At 35.3% G+C, this 19,195-nt stretch overlaps 2 protein-coding genes across 3 annotated transcripts; one reads left to right on the forward strand and one right to left on the reverse strand.

Annotated features, from left to right (window-relative positions):
- Positions 1–2,680: 2,680 nt before the first annotated feature.
- On the reverse strand, positions 2,681–4,388 carry LOC115955848 (chlorophyll a-b binding protein 6, chloroplastic). Its single transcript, XM_031074219.1, has 4 exons — positions 4,110–4,388; positions 3,811–3,913; positions 3,125–3,413; positions 2,681–3,019 (listed from the first exon to the last, which is right to left on the reverse strand). The coding sequence occupies exons 1-4, from the start codon at positions 4,304–4,306 to the stop codon at positions 2,874–2,876; spliced, it is 735 nt and encodes a 244-aa protein (XP_030930079.1). The 5' UTR covers positions 4,307–4,388; the 3' UTR covers positions 2,681–2,873.
- Positions 4,389–7,591: 3,203 nt separating this feature from the next.
- Positions 7,592–18,696, forward strand: LOC115954772 (uncharacterized protein slr1919). Of its 2 annotated transcripts, XM_031072702.1 has the most exons (16): positions 7,596–8,190; positions 8,671–8,846; positions 9,617–9,782; positions 9,971–10,023; positions 10,573–10,716; positions 10,849–10,953; positions 11,033–11,158; positions 12,216–12,416; positions 12,812–12,918; positions 13,032–13,194; positions 13,344–13,409; positions 14,064–14,157; positions 15,837–15,949; positions 16,672–16,742; positions 16,972–17,116; positions 17,656–18,696. In XM_031072702.1, exons 1-16 carry the CDS (start codon positions 7,869–7,871, stop codon positions 18,094–18,096), a joined length of 2,493 nt encoding a protein of 830 aa, XP_030928562.1. In that variant the 5' UTR covers positions 7,596–7,868; the 3' UTR covers positions 18,097–18,696. The 2 variants fall into 2 exon arrangements, with proteins under 2 accessions (XP_030928563.1, XP_030928562.1); XM_031072703.1 differs by lacking the exons at positions 10,573–10,716; positions 10,849–10,953; positions 11,033–11,158 and having other exon boundaries at positions 7,592–8,190.
- Positions 18,697–19,195: the final 499 nt, after the last annotated feature.

The raw sequence follows: 19,195 nt of genomic DNA on the forward strand, positions 1-19,195 counted from the left end.
TTTGTATTTGTAAATATATAAACATCTCCAGACTCCATCTAATATCCCATCTAGCTCTTTCACTCTGGCTAAACCATTAGTATTTCTCAATCTATATTGGATTGTTGAAAATTAGTACGTTTTCTTTATGTACTAATCGCCTTTGACCCAAAAAAAAAAGTAATTATGTCACTTTTATTATAGTGAAGTCAAATGCAACGTCTAAAGGAGACTGATTTATATATACATGTTAAAGAAAAGGATGTCAACTATCTTTTGGGCTTTGATGCCTCATAGCTTGGTAGAATCTTTCTTCACCAGGTGTAAATTTGATGAAGGAGATGCTTATCAGTTATCAATACGGTGGATGAAATTAAAGGGGAGGGTTCAAACTTTTCAGGAGTGCATGCAAATATGCAATGCAACACTTTGTGTTTTCACATATAAACATGGTGTAAATTTGGTGCACTGTGAATCTGACAATCACATCTTTGCTACTTGTACACTTTGAAATTCAATATTCACATGAAAAACCCAAACTTATTGCAGTAAAAATCATATTGACTGCAAGTAATTATGACTGTCATTTTACCATAAACCAAATGGTTTTAGTTAATTTGTTTAGGCTAAGACCTATTTAAATTATACTATACATATAGGGAGACAGGAATATTAGTTGTGGACAGGGTTATGTAGATCTCCATACTAATTGCAATGAACAAGCAGAACATGATGTATGTAAGGGACTTGACAGTTGACATGGGATCCCTATTGAGTCTGCTACTTTGTCCTCCTGTCTACTCAGCCAAATTGCAGATTGAACAATTCGATACTGAATCGTTATTCATTTAAGCTGGTACTTAGAATCTTATTAAGATATGGTCTTTTGATCTCTTTCATTTTATTTAGTATATAATTTTTTGGTGTATTATGCCCCACATGTGCCCAAAAAAGATTTAATCATTCTTGACAAACTGAGGGTTAAAACAACATTGTGCTTCTTAACAACGAGCACAGGGAATTATGATTCTAATATAGACTTTATCAGAGAAACTGGATTGGTATTTGGTAGTTCCTTTAGATTTCTATTATGTTAGAAGATTCCAATACAAGGAAGTGTGATTGAACATGGGGTGTCAAAGTCTAAGTTCTAACTACTACTAATAAATCCAAAATTGAATTTCAATTATAGGAAGGAAAGACTGAAATCAAGGGAGTTCCAAATCTTCCAAAGATTATATGTTTATTCTAAGATGGATTAGTATCACATAATTGGGTGCCCCTTCCTTTTTTCAATTGTTGTTTTGGATAATAATTAGAGATGTGAAGAACATTCTAGTCTTTGAGATTTCATGACCAACTTGGATGTGTCATTTTTCATTATTTTGCTCCAACATTGTCAACAGAACTAGTTTCATCAAATCCCTAATGCCGATTCTTACATGTGAAGGAAATTAAAAAAACAATGTAGCCATTAACTTACAGATCACAATATGTACAATCCTACATGTAAAGGAAGAGAAATGAGTAGACTTGTGTAGAATAAAATGGCTTTATAGTACCTCCGTACCCATGTTGCCAAGATGCATAAGAGAAGTTAAAGAATTAGTTTTTTGCTCTTGTGATGACTGTATAGGATCTGTCAAAACCAAAATAAGATTTAGTCAATGGAGACAATAGGCACCATTTGCGGTGAGAATATTCATAAACAAGTTACAAACCACATAATTTTCCAAACATTGGTTATTTTGTTACTTAACCCCCTGACCACAACAAGTGGGAACATGTGTATTAGGGGGTTTTCTCTGATTTTTAATTTTGCTCTAAGAATTGATTGAAAGCAAAACCAATTAGATTGCCTTTTATTCTTCTGAAATCATGCAAATCTCAATTCATTAAATAATGTTTTATCACATTGCAGGCCATTAATTAAGTTGTTGCTAGGGCCATGGGTAGGAATTAATGTGCACCTATTTAGTGACTCTCATTATACCATCCTCTCACAGCATATGAGACTCGTATATTTAGTCACTCTTAGTTTTTCAAATAGAAACTTCTATTATTTCAATACATCTCTCCAACTATTAAATTATTAAAAAATAATAATAATAAAAAGACCGCCTTGATATTTTTTTTCATGATTGAATGGTATGAACTATGAAGGTTATTAGGTTAATCGTGGATTCAAGAATCCAAGCTAAATTAAATAAAATAAAAATTCCAAGTTGATGCTGGTCCGGTAAATTTTTGTGGTTCTTCCTGGTTACACTGAGCCCATGGCCCAAGGGAAGCCAGTGACGCTGACTCAACTGTCCACGCAATGGGCAATGGGCTATTGCTGCAAATAATTAATGTCAAGAGTTAGGCCCAATTGTTCAAGCAACAATGATAATGTTATTTATACTACTTTTCAGTTTTCATAAATTAAATAATAATTTAATAAACCAATACTAATTTATTTGATTTGAGTTTAGTTTAGTTGTTGTAGTGATTCTCATTCTCTTTTTCGTATGGACTCTTTATTTTTATTTTTTTCCACCACTTCCAATAGGTCACATTATAATTATAACGAAAATTGTGACATAAAAGTTATGTGGACAGATTTTTCTCTTTTACCTTTAGAGTGCAAGAAGAAAATACCCAAATCGTTAGTCACTATCCCAGTCAATTGGAGCTTGTTCCCAGCATTTCTCTCGACCACTACCACGAATTAACTAGACTTGTTTTGCATTTTCTAGAATAAAACAGGTACACTGACTTACACAGTAATTTTTAGGTACCAAAGTGAAAGTTTATAATGTAGCAATTCTAAACTTATAATTACACAGACCAAAGAAATCCCGATTCATTACAGAATGTCACATGGACTTTTACAGTGAAAAGTATGATCAAAATTACAACCCTCTTGGGATAATCACATTCCCAATGTTGTTGTGCCATGGGTCAGCCAAGTGAGAAGCCAAGTTCTCCAATGGTCCTGTGCCAGGATAAGCTGATTGTTGAACGCAGAACCCCAGAAAAGCCAAAATTGCAAGCCGACCTACATACAAATCAAACAATAAAAAAACATGTTAGATACATAATTTACATGACTTCTTTATAGTCTAAAAATGATTGTAACAATTAATGAATCAATCACTCTTACCATTTTTAATCTCTTTGACCTTGTATTCCTCGAATTTTTTAGGGTCCTTGGAGTAGCCCAAGGGGTCAAAAGCACCACCAGGGTACTTCTTCTTCTCAGGGTCTTTCTCCATGCTACGTTGGTGCTCAACGAAGGAAATTGCGAGGAATTCAATAGCCAAAATGGTGGGAAGGTTACCCCATGGCACTGGGTTTCCCAAGTATGTGGCTTGGCCTCCTGGAACTGCAGCCCACTCCTGAGCCTGCACCCAGTTGCCCAATCCCAACGCCTCTGGTACTAGGACTCCTGGCTACAAAAACATACGAAGATAGATGGAAAATAATTACATAAAGCGATAAGCTTTTGGGTTAATTGATAGTTTATTATAGTAGTTTCAAAACCACTTATCTGAGTTCGAACCTTATTTTCACTTTACTTTCTATTTAAAAAGTTAAAATTCCTGTTATATGAGCTCACAAGGATTATCAATTATATAAGGTTACGGTCACAAATTCTTACCAGTTCTTATTTGGGTACATTGTTAATATTACTTTTTCACTTACAAATAATCACAAACCATGTAATTACATCAGTAATTTGTAAAATAGTTTGTGAATTCAACATTTTCCTTGTAACTATAACCCAAACTTCAGTTAGGAGACAAGTGTTTTCACAAGTTGCTTATGAGTCTTTAAAATGAAACTTACAACAGCAAGCATACACCATCTGCAGTGGATGAGTTCGGATTCCTTAAATCTTTCAAGGTTCTCTGGAACTTCACCTAGCCCAAGTGGGTCAAATCCAAAGTCCCTGCCACACAAAAACACATGCAACTAATCATACCTCACATCATGCTTTACATGATACCTATTATCACACAAAAATGCTAAAATTACACTACCAATTTTACAACATAATATATAGGTGCCCCAATTTATACTTTTTTTTTATTATTATCGTTGACACATCGGTTTTTAAGATTTATGTGTATATGATTTATACGTACCCGGGTGCCGAGCCATCGAGGTGTTTAGGCCGAGGCTGACCTGGCATCCACTCGGCCGACATGGTAAAGCGGGACGAGGCATTGGCACCAACACTAGGAAGAGGGGTAGCTGTGGCAAATTTGGACTTTGAAGAAGAGAGGACTGATGGGAAAGCTGTGGTAGCGATGCCACAGCTCATCAATGTGTTGGCAGCCATTTGTCTCTGATTGAAGTTTTGTGTTTTTGGAGAGGAACCAAAGAGAGAATGAATGAATGTGGATTATGGAAGAGGAACCAGTAGTACAAGTATGTGAATGAAAGTGGGGATATAGGCGAATCCAAATTTGGATTGCGATTGGCTAGTGATACTAGATTTTGCTATGTTATTGGGCCACGTGTCAATTCCAATCCATTTGGGTACGTGGAATATCCCTGTGGATATCAGATATCTTAACCATATTTCCATGGTGGAGGTTGAGTGCCAGCGGGAAAAATCAACTATCATTGTTACATGTCACACTGTGTGAATGCTATAGAACTTGACCCAGACTTTTTTTTTTTTTTTTTTAATTGCTTTGTGTGTTTGACTATTTCCTTAAATTTATATAATCTTCTAGTTCCACACACACCAAATTATTACTAAAAGGAATCTCATAGATTTACATAGGCGGAGCTAGGGGTACCAAGGGGGCAATGGCCCTCCTAGCTTTTGAAATTTTTCATTAATCATCTTTTACATCCAATAATAAATCTAAAAATTACACAAAAATGTATTCACCTGCCATCCGTGAGAAAATTTCCTGGCTCTACCACTATCATGGAATGATTATAATATATTGATAAAATGTTTTGAACCTAGAATCTTATAAATATCATAAAATCTTAGAAACTACTAAGCCACCCCAAATGCATATTGTGAAAATGTGTGGACATAGATCCACTCGGTTGGACAAACCATCTCAATTTGCTTTCTCTCTTTCACGTCCATCTGATTCTTTATACCAATTTTGTTTTATTTAAATTTGGGGGTCAGACTCAGGATTAACCCAAATGCATATTGTGAAGACAAGACTTTTGCTTTGTTCTGTGCCATCTGCCACGGTCCCATGGAGTCATACTATACTCATGTTCATGTACCCTTGAAAAAATAAAAAGCAAATACTTACAAAGCCTTGTAGCCAAACAAAGTATGGTCGTCTCATTAATCCAAGTCACGACCAAAACCCAAAAAAAAAAAAAACTCGGAAGTCTAAAGTTCAAAGCACCTTATCGCACATCACATTAGCTAAATTATAATTAATGAGTCAAAAGTTTTCGCAGCTATTAACATTAGTGCGTAGCCTCGTGCATATGCACGAGTACAATTAAAAATAATCAATTATACGATTCAAATTATACATTTTTTTATAAGATGTTCAAATTATATATGGTATTAACTTACACTTTTTTAAACCATACATCTTTAAAATATGTAATAGTTTCTCATTATATATATATATATATATATGATTTAGAATTTAATTGGTTTTAGACTTTTTGGTTTTTGCATCTAATAATTCACTTGTCACAAAAATTAAAAACTTAGATGGACACATGATGAAAAATTGGAATCTAATTAAAATCCAATTTAGAATCTTATTGGATTTGGACTCTTCGATTTTTACACTCAATAATTCACTTGGCACAAAATTAAAAATTAAATGGGACACATAGTGCAAAATTGAGAATCCAATTATAATCTAATTGGATTTTTTTTGAGTTTTGACTATTAATATATATATACAAATGACTTATAAGTGAATGATGGTGCATGATAAAATAGCGTTAGTGGTGAACTTAAATAAAAATGATGTTACTTCAATCACATTTAGCAATATAAATGGTTGTGAAAAACATTATAAAAAAATGTGTCATTGTATTATTCAATTATAATTTACCCTTAAATTGAGAAATTGCAACAATTTTTTTCACAACTATGGACATAGCGTGTTGTGATTAGTACATAATAAAACTAGTGTCAATGGGGGACTCAAATGAAAATGATGTTACTTCAATTACAATCAACTATCTCTTGAGAAAGAAACTGTGAAAAATGTTATATTCCTAGCATTACTCAATCGAGAATCAAAATTTGAAATGAGTCACATTGTTTGTGATGGATACCATGTTGCTTCTAGCTCCCAAGTATTATATGCATCCAATTTGATGAAATTGACCCAACCCAATGCATTGGATTGATTTTTCGTGAGTTGGTGGGTTGGGTTGGAATATTTTTATCCTCAAGTTAGATTTATGAAAAAAAAAAAAAAATTGCCCATATATTTGAGATCAGACTATCTCTAGCCTTATATACTTAAAAAAAATAAGAGAGAGAGAGAGAGAGAGAGAAGAAAGAGATCAACCTATTGATTACAATGAATTTTCCACGTGTATTTAAAAGCATTCCACTCCGACCGAATCAACACAAGCACACCTTAGATTCAATTTAACTAGCTTGGGAGTTGACACTTGCAAAATAGGGTGTACATAGGTCAAGTTGATAGGTTTTTTTTTTTAATCTGGTCCACCATGGTTGGGTTGAAAAAAATTTAACCCAATGGGTTCAACCCAACCCACCTAAATCAAGTTGGACCTATGGATTGAATAGTTTTTTTAAATAAATAAAATTTAATTGAGCATTAGAACAACATCAATACAAATAAAAGCAAATTTATAATTTAATAAACTTGAGTATAGCACTAAACCAACACCACTATTTCATTAGTACTTTAAAATTAGTAGGATATCATATAGATCATGAGGGACGTGTCAAAGCTGCTATCAGCAAGTCCATCCCCATTTCATTGGGACTGTTAGAGGCTGAAGCTAAGGCTTTGGAGGAAAGTATATATTTTGCATGGGATGTGGGTGTTAGAGATGTGATCTTTGAATGTGACTCCCAAATTGTTTGTTGAAGCAGTAAATAATCTTTGTGAGCCACCTACTACTATTGGTAATATTATAGATGGCATCAGGCAGAAGCTGCAGGACTTCTATAAGACCAAAGTTTTTCATATTTGTCAATAGGCTAATAGCCCTGTTTATATTTTAGCTTGATATACTTTTCATATTGTTAGTTTTATAACTTAGATAGGGAAAATTTTTTATATGATTAAATCTACTGTGACTCAAGATATATTGTTTTTATCTTATTTTTAATAAAAGTTATGATCTTCTTATAAAAAAAATTAATAAACAAAATAGTAAAAAATAAAATTATTTAGGAAAATGTTAATAAATACTTTGCTGTGTTTGTTGAGATTTCCTATTAAGGATCTCATTTAAAAAAAAAAAAAAAAATTGACAGTCAAATCAAACCCATCAGCCAGCAGGTTGGTTGGCTGCACACGCAAAAGCGTGAAATTATACGGTGTACGACCGTTAAAAATCGCCGACTCTCCCGAAAAGAAAATCAAAATGTGACTCGCACTTGACGACGTGTTAGTCAGCAAATAACTAGATAAGTTTTACCATTCACCAACCACCTGAGCTCAGCCTAACATTACCACACGCGATTCTCACTGTTTCATCAAGCGCGCTCTCTCACAGTCACTGAGCACCACATTCCACACACCTCGCTGTTCCCATACCATCCTTTCACTCACATCACATGTTTCAAATTTTCAATCACAAAACAAACTTATTATTTATTAACCCCCAAAAAATAAAAGAAATATTTTAACTTTTAATTATCGAAATTGAACAACCGTTTCTTTCTTTCTTTTCACTGTTGGTCGCCAATGGCGACGGCACCGTTATTTTCGCCATCGACTCCAATCTCTGCTCGGCGCTGCTACTCGACGCGAGCGCAAGCCTTCAAAACGACGACGTCGATTAAGAAGGGACGCGTGGTAGGGAATTTGGGACACTTGGGCGAGGTGGTTCGCAAGGACGTGGATTTTCTGAAGAAAGGTATAAGAAGAGGAATGGAGTGGGCGAACGAAGCTCTTCAAGTTCGTCGTGTCTCCAAAACCCTAGACGACCTCTTGTGGCTTCGCCATCTCGAAGAGCCTCAGGCTCCTACATTGGAGCCTCGGCCTTGGCCTCAACCTTGCTATCCAGGTTAAGCTTCTACTTCTCTCTCTCTCTCTCTCTTCCAGTTATGGTGATTTTTCCAGTAGTGAATAATTTGTTAAAGCTAATGTTTATTGCAAATTTTTTAGTTTGGAATTTTCTAGAACTGTATGCTAAAGATTGATTTGATGGACTCTGCTTGTGTTACTGCTTAGCATTGCACTTTTTGTCTGGCGGCGAAAAATTGAGTCATTTTCTTATGAAATAAAGTATCATGTTGGATAGGACAGAATGACCGAAAAGAATACATGTGATCAATTCTTAGTTTTGCGGCTATAAGGTTTCGCTGTTGTTTTAACGGAGGGTTTAAATATAGAATAGAATTTAAATTAAGAAATATATATTAGAATAATGGCAAGTTCAACTAAAAGTCAAATGTCTTTGGTATTAATGTATTATTATATATATAAATAAATTACAGATGTTGGTTTAGTTGGTTTTGATATTGGAACTTTTGTCTGCTGACAGAATTGTCTGGTGTGGATTTGTTCATGGCTGATCTCAAAGCGTTGGAGGCTTACGCTGGTTATTTCTACTATCTTTCTAAGATTTGGTCTAAACCGCTTCCTGAAGTCTATGATCCACAATATGTTGATGACTATTTTGGTTGCAGGCCTCATCTAGTGGCTTTTCGACTTCTTGAGGTAGTTGAAATGATGTGTTATCACTTATCAACTTGTTTTTAATGCAAATGCACGTTGTTCTAGAGGTATGGCGCTTGTCTTTAACACAAGGGTCCTGTTAACAGGTATCCTTAGGGCAATTGTTGATAAACCATTTTAGGAAATTTTTGACACCACTTTCATGAAAAATATAAAAAGCTGTCAAAGCAATTAATTGCTTTTGTTCTTTTCCCATAAAAAGTTTCTTAAAATAAATTATAAACCAATGCCCTTAGGGCATCCGTTAACATTTCCCTTAACATAATTAGTCATCTTGTAGTGGATTTCTTTTTTGTTCTTGAGGAAGCTTTTTGTCGGAAATGAAACATGTCATTCTTGCTGGTGCCTGGAGTGTAGGTCTGCCTTTTGAACTACACACGTTTTCAAACAATGCGTGTCTTTTAAGCATGCAGACGTCATGTATCTACATATAGGGTAGAGATGGCATATGCATTGTATCAAGTTGGACTAAATAGAATGCTGTCCATTTTACCAAGAAATACACCACATCTTCTTGGATTAGAGGAAATAGTGTGCAAGAAACATGGTTATGATTCTTAAAATTTAAGCATGAGATGCATTCTATCTTTCGGGTGACAGGCTGACACTGCCCTACTATTCACCATGTTTTGCGCTAGGTTTTCTAATTCATTGTTTGCAGGGTCTTCTATGTCATCATTATCAACAAATCGTTGTTTAGTATACTTTGTAAATACATCCTTATCTCTTGTATGATACTTGTGTATTGGAAGGTATTTTCCTCCTTTGCATCTGCTGCAATCAGAATTCGAGCCTCTGGGATTAGAAAGTACTTAAAATTGAGATCAGATAAGGATATTGACGGGAACATATCACAATACAAATTTGGAATGGTGTTAAAAGAGACAATGCTAAGCCTGGGTCCCACCTTCATCAAAGGTAAGGAATATTTTCCAATTGAAGTTTTAATTTCAATAGGTCCCTCTGCTCTATATTTGTTTTTTTCCCCCAATTACTGTTTTTGCTTCCAATATTGCTCTTTAAATTATATGCTGGACCCTTATTTTCTTTCCTGCAGTCACAAGATTATCAATATGCTAGTTACATGCCTTTCCTTGCTGATGCAGTTGGTCAGTCCCTTTCCACAAGGCCAGATATTATTGGTACTGAGATTTCCAAGGTCAGTTTGAAGAGATTTTTCCTTCTTGCCTATTATTGGTGTAGTTTCTGGGTGTACTTGTGGCAATGAAGAGACTTAACGTGCTTCAATTTTTTTTTCTTCTCTTTCTGCTATTACAAATAACTATGTTCTATGTAGTTCTGATAATACCTCATCAAATGTTCACGCATCTTGTCACGTTGAGTGACAATAATGACATATCTTTGAGTAATGTTCTTTTCACTGTATCAATATAAAAAGTTCAATAGGATCCCCCATTGAATTTCTGGTAGTTCTGTTTTACATTAATATGTATTGGCTTAAGTATTTGTGTTGTTATTTTTGTCTTGTTGTGTGCCACTATGGTTGCTTGTCCTTACATAGCATAAAATAATTAAACAAGTAAATAACTATTAGGATAGAGAAACTTTCTAGAATACAAAAGTTTGTTTTACATCTTATACTTTAGTCATGGATATTCTTCTATACACTTCCATGTCTTTTTATGGTGAAAGTAACTGCTATGTTGGTTTTTATTTTTCCCTTTTTGGTTGTGAGTTATGATTGCAGGCATTGTCTGAGCTGCACGATCAAATACCTCCTTTTCCTAGGAATGTCGCTATGAAAATTATTGAGGAGGAATTTGGTTCTCCTGTGGAATCATTCTTTAGCTACATCTCTAACGAACCTGTAGCTGCAGCGTCATTTGGTCAGGTGGCTCATTACTCCACTGCTATGTATGATTGAGAACATAATGATGCCATACCTGCATACATATGTGTATGCTTGTGTAGAAATTTTCTGATTTGGTGCTTTCATATTCATTTGTGTTTTTACATGATCAAGGTCTACCGTGGGAGTACTCTTGATGGAGTTAGTGTTGCTGTGAAAGTTCAGCGTCCTAATTTGCGTCATCTGGTTGTGCGGGATGTCTATATTCTTCGCCTTGGGGTTTGTATTCACCTCTCTTAAATCTTCTTTTTATTTTTAGTAAGAAATTCTTGAATAATTTAGTGAATTACTGATTCAGCTGGGGCTATTGCAAAGGATAGCAAAGAGAAAAAGTGACCTCCGCTTATATGCTGATGAGCTTGGGAAAGGTTTGGTTGGGGAATTGGATTACACTTTAGAGGCTGCAAATGCTACAAAGTTTCTGGTAATGATCATGTTTCCCATTCAAATTTAATCTGCCTATATGTAGTAGATGGTTATCCAAGGTTTTTTAAAATACAGCTAAAATCTGCTCATGGGCATTAGAATCCATTACAAACTAACTTTGGCCAGCATGGAAGTGGGATATAATTGTTAAATTTGTGAGATTTTGGGATGAAATAGGGCAGGTTGACCAGCTATGAGCTAACCTTCTTCACCCTGCTTCCCATACTTCTAGTTGGAATTTGATGGGGAGTGGATGCTTGAGCTTGGAATAAGTTAAGGATTTATTAGCGTAGCCTAACTTCCAGGTATTTTGGTATGTTTTAAGAAGTTTAAGGGCTTAACTTTTGCAATTGAAACCACCAGGGGAATATGTGTTACTGACTTAAAGTTGGAGTTCTTTCCTTGTACGAATATTTGACTATATGATCAATTTTTTTTTTGGTTTGTGGTTAAGGCCATCTATAGAATAGTACTACTTTTGGGACCTAAGAATAACGCAAATGGATGGAGAAGACAGGTGAGAAGAAACCTCTCTCTCTCTCTGTGTGGATAAGTAAGAAGAAACCTCTATTATATAGAGCTATGAAACATCTTAAGAATTTAATGAGTAGTAGTTGGGTAGACAGTGTAACTGACCTTTGAGTTTGGAATGGAGATAGTTTGTGGGTTCTTTCTTCCCAGATTGAGAGCTAATAATCTTTTCCATTTCACTTTAGTAAATGTGACATTGTTTCTGCCAAGTAGAAACAACCTTTTAAGACTTTCAAGAAGTAGCTTAATACTAGGAAATACAATTTTTAGTGGCTGACATCATGTGACAATATAGACATGGTATATCAATTTCTAGGTTAATGAAAGTTGAATATGATAATCCTTTTGGATCAATGAATGTGCCTTTTTGATATATATATGGAGACATACTCATAATAATTTAGGCATTAAGCAAAAAAGGTTGAAATAAAGGACCTACGCTTAACAACTCTTTCAAGTGCCCAGTCAATTTCTTGGATAAGATACTTGTATGGCTTACTAACTATTTATTGTTGTCCATACAGGAAGCTCATTTGCCCTTTCCATTTATTCGTGTGCCAAAAGTGTTTCAACATTTGACTCGAAAGAGAGTTTTGACTATGGAGTGGATAATTGGTGAAAGTCCAACTGATTTACTTTCTGTATCTACTGGAAACTCTATTGATCATGGTTCTCGTTATACAGAGAGGCAGCAATTTGATGCAAAAAGGCGTCTTCTTGATCTGGTGTGTAATAGAGATCTGCATACTTACCCGCTATGCTTAGCTTCGACACTATCCCTTGCTCCCAGGGTGAAGCCTGTATGCCAACATCATTGGTTAAACATCATAAATGCAGAGCCAAAAAGGGATTTACTAGTTTAACAAAAAATGATATCGTTGTACATAGAATAGGGCAGTTAGACATGATTTTTGCATCCCAATAAAATTATTTGGATGAGGCCATGACCCTAAGTTGAGATAAACTTAGTTAATGTTGGAAATGTGGTTCTTTAATCAGTCAATTAGTGGTACAAATGAAAATATGTGCCAAGTATTCAATTCAATTGTCTCAATGCTTCAGTGGCATCATCTAGCCACATTTATATGCCAATCAATTAACAGTTCCTTGTCTATTTTAGGTGAACAAAGGAGTGGAGGCATCATTAGTTCAACTCCTTGAAACAGGCTTATTGCATGCTGATCCACATCCAGGAAACTTGCGTTACACGTCCACAGGGCAAATAGGGTGCATTTTTCTGCCTGACCTTTCCCATTATATAAAATTCTGCTTTTGTTTTGTTAGGAGACGTAGTCATATCTATAGCTTTTGCTCACCTCTGCTGGTAATTTCTGTGTCAGGTTTCTGGATTTTGGTTTGCTATGTCAGATGGAAAAGAAGCATCAATATGCTATGCTTGCATCCATAGTGCACATAGTAAATGGGGATTGGGAATCCCTTGTTCGTGCTCTGACTGAAATGGATGTTGTGAGGCCAGGGACTAACATCCGACGTGTTACAATGGTATCGTATTTGGTTCTCTCTACTCTCAAGTTTCAGTTTATAGCTGTTTCTTAGTATATTTATAATGTTAGCAAGCAGCAACTTTTAGCAGACAATCTTGTGAGACTCCTGTTCACACAACTAACTGGTGAGTTGTAACTGTATTTCAGGATCTGGAATATGCCTTGGGAGAAGTAGAATTTAGAGATGGAATTCCTGATGTGAAGTTCAGCAGGGTGAGAATCATGTCTTGAAAACGCTAGTGGTTTGTAATCTTATTGTCATGGCTCGCCTGATCAACTGTCCATCGATCATCTACAATGATTCTCATGGGCAGTAAACTTGGGGGTGCTCCACTTGGTTATTTTTGGGTGGACAGATTTACTGTTTTAAAGAATCTCCAAATTTCATGCATTAGTCAGTTGCTCAGTGCCAAGGATTCACCTTTTCGGGATTTTAACCTTGAGGATTTCCTGAAATCCAGCTCACATTATTAGAAGTCGTTATTCTTATAATTATATCGTGAAATGATTATCATCTATATTGTACTTCTTGAGGATTGCAGTGAAGTTTGATGATAAGTTTGGAAATTGTAAAGTGGCTCTAATTATTTATTTGGGTTGACCTTTTTCAAAGCTCTCCGAATAGGTCCTTGAATGCAATTTTGATTTAAGTGTGGCCTCGTGTGTTGTGGAGTGTTGGAAATAGCACTCTAACTTCCTCTTCCGTCACTGCACATAATGTTAATATGGATTTACTCAAAGTGAATATTAGTAATGCATTCTATTGATCTGTCTTTTTTTAAAGTCTTTCTTCTCTTAGTGTTATAGGCAATTACTGTTGCTGTTTTGTATACATTAGTGGCTCATTGTTACAAGACATTTTTCTAGGTTCTGGGCAAAATCTGGTCTGTGGCCCTCAAATATCAGTTTCGCATGCCTCCATACTACACCCTTGTCCTGCGTTCTCTTGCATCCTTGGAAGGTAAGCTTTCGTTTGCCATATGCATCACTGTCATTTGCTTGAAAAGCATTATATTTGTAGGAGCTTCAGTATGTTGTGTTCTATTTCCATGCATCACTGTTGTATGTTTTGTGATTATATCTTTTAGCGAAAGAATAGAAAATGTAATTTAAAGTTGACTAATAAGATTCTGTTTTTGTATACATAAGTTGGAAATTGGAAATTGGTGCCCATATCTTGTCTAGTCCTCTAGGTGATCCAAACACCTGGAATAATGGCTTAAATAACTTTCTGGGCCTAGCTAATTCGGTTTGAGGTTGAAAGTTTTTTTTTTTTTTAATGAATACGTGGAAAATATATGTTTGGATCCTTGGGAATTTGGCTCCTTCCTTTCCCCTCTTTTCCCTGTAATGCATGCATAATTGTGTGCATGAGTGCTTGTGTGAAGACCTGCAATAAACTCACCCTAATAAGTCTTGATTTAATTAGTTGGATTCAAGTTCTGTTAAGTCTACAGTGTCAGTGAATATTTATCTACTTATTAAAGACAGTCTGAAGAGCTAGAGTACAATGAATATTTTATTTACTTATTAAAAAAAAGTGTGAGAGCCTATAAGCTATAGCAACATTTAGTGGACAGGAAGCTTAACAGATACAATGGCTGTAATAGAATTCCGAAGCATCTGTCATTTCTATGATACTATGCCATGTTGCCAATTTGATTCATTATTTACAGATATCCTAAATAAACATGATAGATAACTGCACCAAGTTATTATCATCTACTGAGAAAACTCTAGCTGGAGGAAAGAAGCTTATTCTGAAAGTTTGTGAATTTTCTGACCGAAGTAAATGATTTATATCATTTTTGAATCCTACCCAATTTGATTCTGGGTCAGTGCACAAATCTAAGGCTGTTCAGAATGGCAATGTAAATTGAAATAGCATATAAATTATGCCATTGACTTACAGAAAATGAAAGAAGGAGAATGCTATTAGAATTCATGGGAGAAAGAATAATAAAAATGGGGAGCTACAAAAGGGTTGTTTTTATTTGGATTCTTGTTGTTAAGAGGAGTGAATTCATGATTCCCAATCCTTTTTTATCTCACTTTTTGTTTTTGTTTTTATTTTTTATAATTTGATAATTATAATGGGGGAGGGTGGATTTGAACCTTGAACGTTTTTGTTGAAAACACTAGCTTGTGCCAGTTGAGCAACAAGACTCTTGGCAATCCTTTTTTATCTCACCTAAAATAGAAGAAAAGTACTACTTTATGAGAGATGGAATATACAGGTGTTCATAAGTCTGAACATTAAGTACACCAAATCAATGCAATGCATATCCAGAATATGAGGTTTTATCAATTTCTTTTTGGCTCAATTTAAGTAGGGGTTGAGTACCTCTTCTGGCCTCATCTGGCACCTGCACACACACCTTGGGGTTTTCCTTTTGGGGGGAAGAAGGGGGTAGGAAGGTGGGGTGGAGAGGAACAAAAACAGACTGCAGATACAAGCTGATGGAGGATCAAAGTCTGTTGATCCACACTGTGAGATTATTTACAAATGTTCTGAGAAATGTCTTGCTTTTAACACATGCATTTATTTGTATCTATATCTCATTTGTGGTATGTCATTTCAAATTTCCTAATGACAGCCATTTTGCTTTAACCTAGGTTTGCTTTGTCATTTTCTATCAGGTTTGGCAGTAGCAGCAGATAAAAATTTTAAGACATTTGAAGCTGCATACCCATACGTTGTTCAGAAACTTCTCACTGATAATTCAGCTGCAACAAAGAGGATTTTACATTCGGTAATGCTTAAAAACTTTACACTTTGTTAGTGTTGCTTATTGTGCTATAACATGTTCTCCATTAGCATCTAACTTTCTTTAAGTGTCCTATAAACGACTCAAATCTTTGCTGCATGCTATTGAAGTTATTGGAAGCTTAGAAACTATGATGTGAATTGTATAGTGTTAGCCTAAGTTTAGAGGACTCTGTTGGTAATGAAGAGGACGTTTAAATTGTAAAACCTGTCTCATGGTCCTCAACCCAGATATATATTTCAACATGTCCCTGTTTTATGATTACAAGCATCTGGTAATCTGTTTTTATGAAGGATGAAACATTAATGGTGTTTAGATTTATTTATTTATTCACCCATAACCCAATTAGAGACCATTATTTGGTATAATGGTAAAAGTCGCATTCTCAGGCACAAGTACACAGATTTGGATTTGGAGAGATGCCACTTTGAGCAGAATTGCTGAAGGTTAAAACTGCCTCCAAATATCTCCTCTTAAGACCCTGCCTTGATGGGACCTACACTGGTTGCGGCCTTAAAAAGTTATTTTAGCCCGGTTCATGATTTTTGCATGCCACATGCTGCCAATATTCCTTCTGCTAGTTGCATTACTATATACAATACTGAAACTGTTTTCTCTCTTCTATTATCTTGTAAGGAACTTGGGAAGATTTCTGGATCATTGTATTGCTGTAGTTATTGTTTGTTTACTTTTATCTTCACATTCAGGTTGTCTTAAACAGAAAGAAGGAATTCCAGTGGCAGAGGCTTGCTCTCTTCTTAAGAGTAGGTGCAACTAGGTATGTTCGGCTGATCTTGTTGAGTCAAATCTAAAATATTGAACCAAATTTCTCATTTGAGTATGATATTCTCTCGCTCTCTCTCTCCCTCTCAACAGTTCTAGCCAACACTATCTTCATAAATGGACTCTTTGCCTGGTCTTTTACTAGTCTCTGTTAATTTGTCTGGTAACTTGTTAGTGTACCAATTTTTTCCACAAAAATAGTTTAGTTCTTATTTTGTTTGCAGGAAAGGCTTGCCCAAGGTGATAGTATCAAACAATGAGACTTCCCTTGACTATGTACCAAATAGGGAATATGATGTTGCAAACTTGATCTTGAGGCTTTTACCATCTAAAGATGGTGCTGTGCTAAGAAGACTCTTAATGACTGCAGTGAGTGCCTTTGTCTGGAACCTTTTTCCCCCTTAAATGCAAAATTTACAAATCACAGTTTATTAATTTTACTACTTGTTTGGGGTGCTATAAGATCATTTATGAGAAATATTATCATATTCCCTCATCTGCCATATCATGGGGTGGCTGATGGCTTTTAGTTTCTTTTCAAGACTGCAATCAGTAGTTGTATACTGATTGATGACAGTATTATGAGTGACTTTGGCCTTTGTCTTGTCTTGCCTTCATGTTAATGAAAAGAATGGGCTCTCAGTTTATGTGGTATTCTTGTTACACATCTCAATTCTTTCCCATCTCTTGAGAGAAATGCATGAGTCTTGGTTTTGGAAGTACTTATCATAGTTAGGGTGTTGATGGATTTGGACTAGGTTTTAGGGGTACCATTCTCTCGAGTATGATGACAGTGGAAAGGCAGATTGAGTGTCAAAATACATGAAATAGATGCTTATGCCTATTGGCCAAGTTCAGCACCAGTGGTCTTGCATTTTGAAATTCTCTTATTGCATTTTAATGAACAGGATGGAGCTTCACTAATCCAAGCAATGGTTTCCAAGGAGGCCAAATTCTTCCGCCAGCAACTCTGCAGGGTCATTGCTGACATATTGTACCAATGGATGTGCGAAGCACTTGGACAAGATGTTAGAATAACCCAATACAGTTCCCAGGTGAGATTAGTGACTGGACCTGACAACAGAGAGCTACGTCCATCTTCCAGATTATCTACACCCATATGTGATTATAAGTCCATCTTGAGAGATCGGCGGCTCAAAGTAATTTTTCTGGCGGTACTAAACTCCATGAGGAGAGATCTGGTATTGACTGTGAGGTTCTGCTGGGCTTCCTTTGTAATGTTTGTCACAGCTTCTGCTTTGGCTTGTCATCGGATTTTAGTCTCTTTGTCCGAAACTTACATGGGACCAGTACCATTTGCTCCCAGGCGATTTGCTGTCAGTGCTTGATATTTCATCAAACCCTTCCAAAAAGCCTCTTTTGAAGAAAGATTGAATGCAGACATCATCACCAGGAGTACATCTTTAACCCTTCCAGTAATTTTATAAAACTAAGATGATCAGAGCTACTCTTTTGGAAAAAAGGCCGACAAGTAGATAGTGTATATCGCTTACTGTCAGATTTATGGTTTGAGTGCCACACTGATATCTGTGTTGCTACTTGCTCTCAGATCCAAAATATGTTCCCTGTATCCAAAAAAAAAAAAAATTTGGGTTACATCAATGTTGATATTGGTGATTGGCATTGCATGCTGTTAAAAGGTCTGTACATGGTGATACTTGTGGATAGTTGCATCAACAGCTAAAGCTTTCTACATGCTCTAAATATATAAAGCTAGGCAGAGAGAGAGCGTGGGAGCTTATAAATGTTTGTACCATTGGTAATGTAAACAAATAATTTGGTAGTGAATGTTGCAGAACAACTCTAGGTATAATCAATTTTTACTACAAATTCTTACACTTGGTTTTCTGATTTGTGAGGCGAAAATTATATACAAATTGATCTTGTGTAAAAGAGAAAGGAAATCAGTATTCAATATTTTTTGTTCATTTATAAGCAGTTGGCAGTTGGACATCCCTGCTTATTTTGTTTAGGGTTGTATACCCTCACAATTTTGTTGTTGTTGTTATTGGTCCCCCCCCCCCCCCCCCCCCCCCCTTAATGACACTCGTAAATAGTAGTAACAAGATAGAATTTGTCCAGGCTCATTAATTAATCTATGGATGGTAAACAATCGAATAAGTCTCACATTTATTTAGTATTTATTTGTTTGTTTTTACGAAGATTGAAAATGAAAGCATTGATAATATTTATGGCCAAAAAGGAATAAGCCATTGATGACATTAATGATAAATCATTATTGGAAAAATTATAACAGTGGCATTTATTTACAAAGGCAAAAGGTTACAGAATTTTTTAAGGATATTGATTTATGAAATATTTTTAAAAATTTTTATAAAAGAAAAAAAATTAATTTTTTACAAATTTTTTATATTTTTAAAGGAGAATGATAATTGGTTTATGAGATATTTTTAGAAATATTTTATT

The sequence above is a fragment of the Quercus lobata genome, chromosome 8, assembly GCF_001633185.2.
Source record: "Quercus lobata isolate SW786 chromosome 8, ValleyOak3.0 Primary Assembly, whole genome shotgun sequence".
NCBI lineage: Eukaryota > Viridiplantae > Streptophyta > Magnoliopsida > Fagales > Fagaceae > Quercus > Quercus lobata.

What these genes read in the sequence shown, in the direction of transcription:
- LOC115955848 (XM_031074219.1), bottom strand. Translation starts at nt 4,306, where the DNA reads ATGGCTGCCAACACATTGATGAGCTGTGGCATCGCTACCACAGCTTTC. An exon ending in CTCGATGGCTCGGCACCCGG is followed by an intron (nt 3,914 to 4,109) that starts GTACGTATAAAT and finishes TTTGTGTGGCAG; the next exon opens with GGACTTTGGATTTGACCCAC. An exon ending in GGTCAAAGAGATTAAAAATG is followed by an intron (nt 3,020 to 3,124) that starts GTAAGAGTGATT and finishes ATTTGTATGTAG; the next exon opens with GTCGGCTTGCAATTTTGGCT.
- LOC115954772 (XM_031072702.1), top strand. Translation starts at nt 7,869, where the DNA reads ATGGCGACGGCACCGTTATTTTCGCCATCGACTCCAATCTCTGCTCGG. An exon ending in AAAGGCGTCTTCTTGATCTG is followed by an intron (nt 12,417 to 12,811) that starts GTGTGTAATAGA and finishes TGTCTATTTTAG; the next exon opens with GTGAACAAAGGAGTGGAGGC. An exon ending in CAAAGAGGATTTTACATTCG is followed by an intron (nt 15,950 to 16,671) that starts GTAATGCTTAAA and finishes CTTCACATTCAG; the next exon opens with GTTGTCTTAAACAGAAAGAA.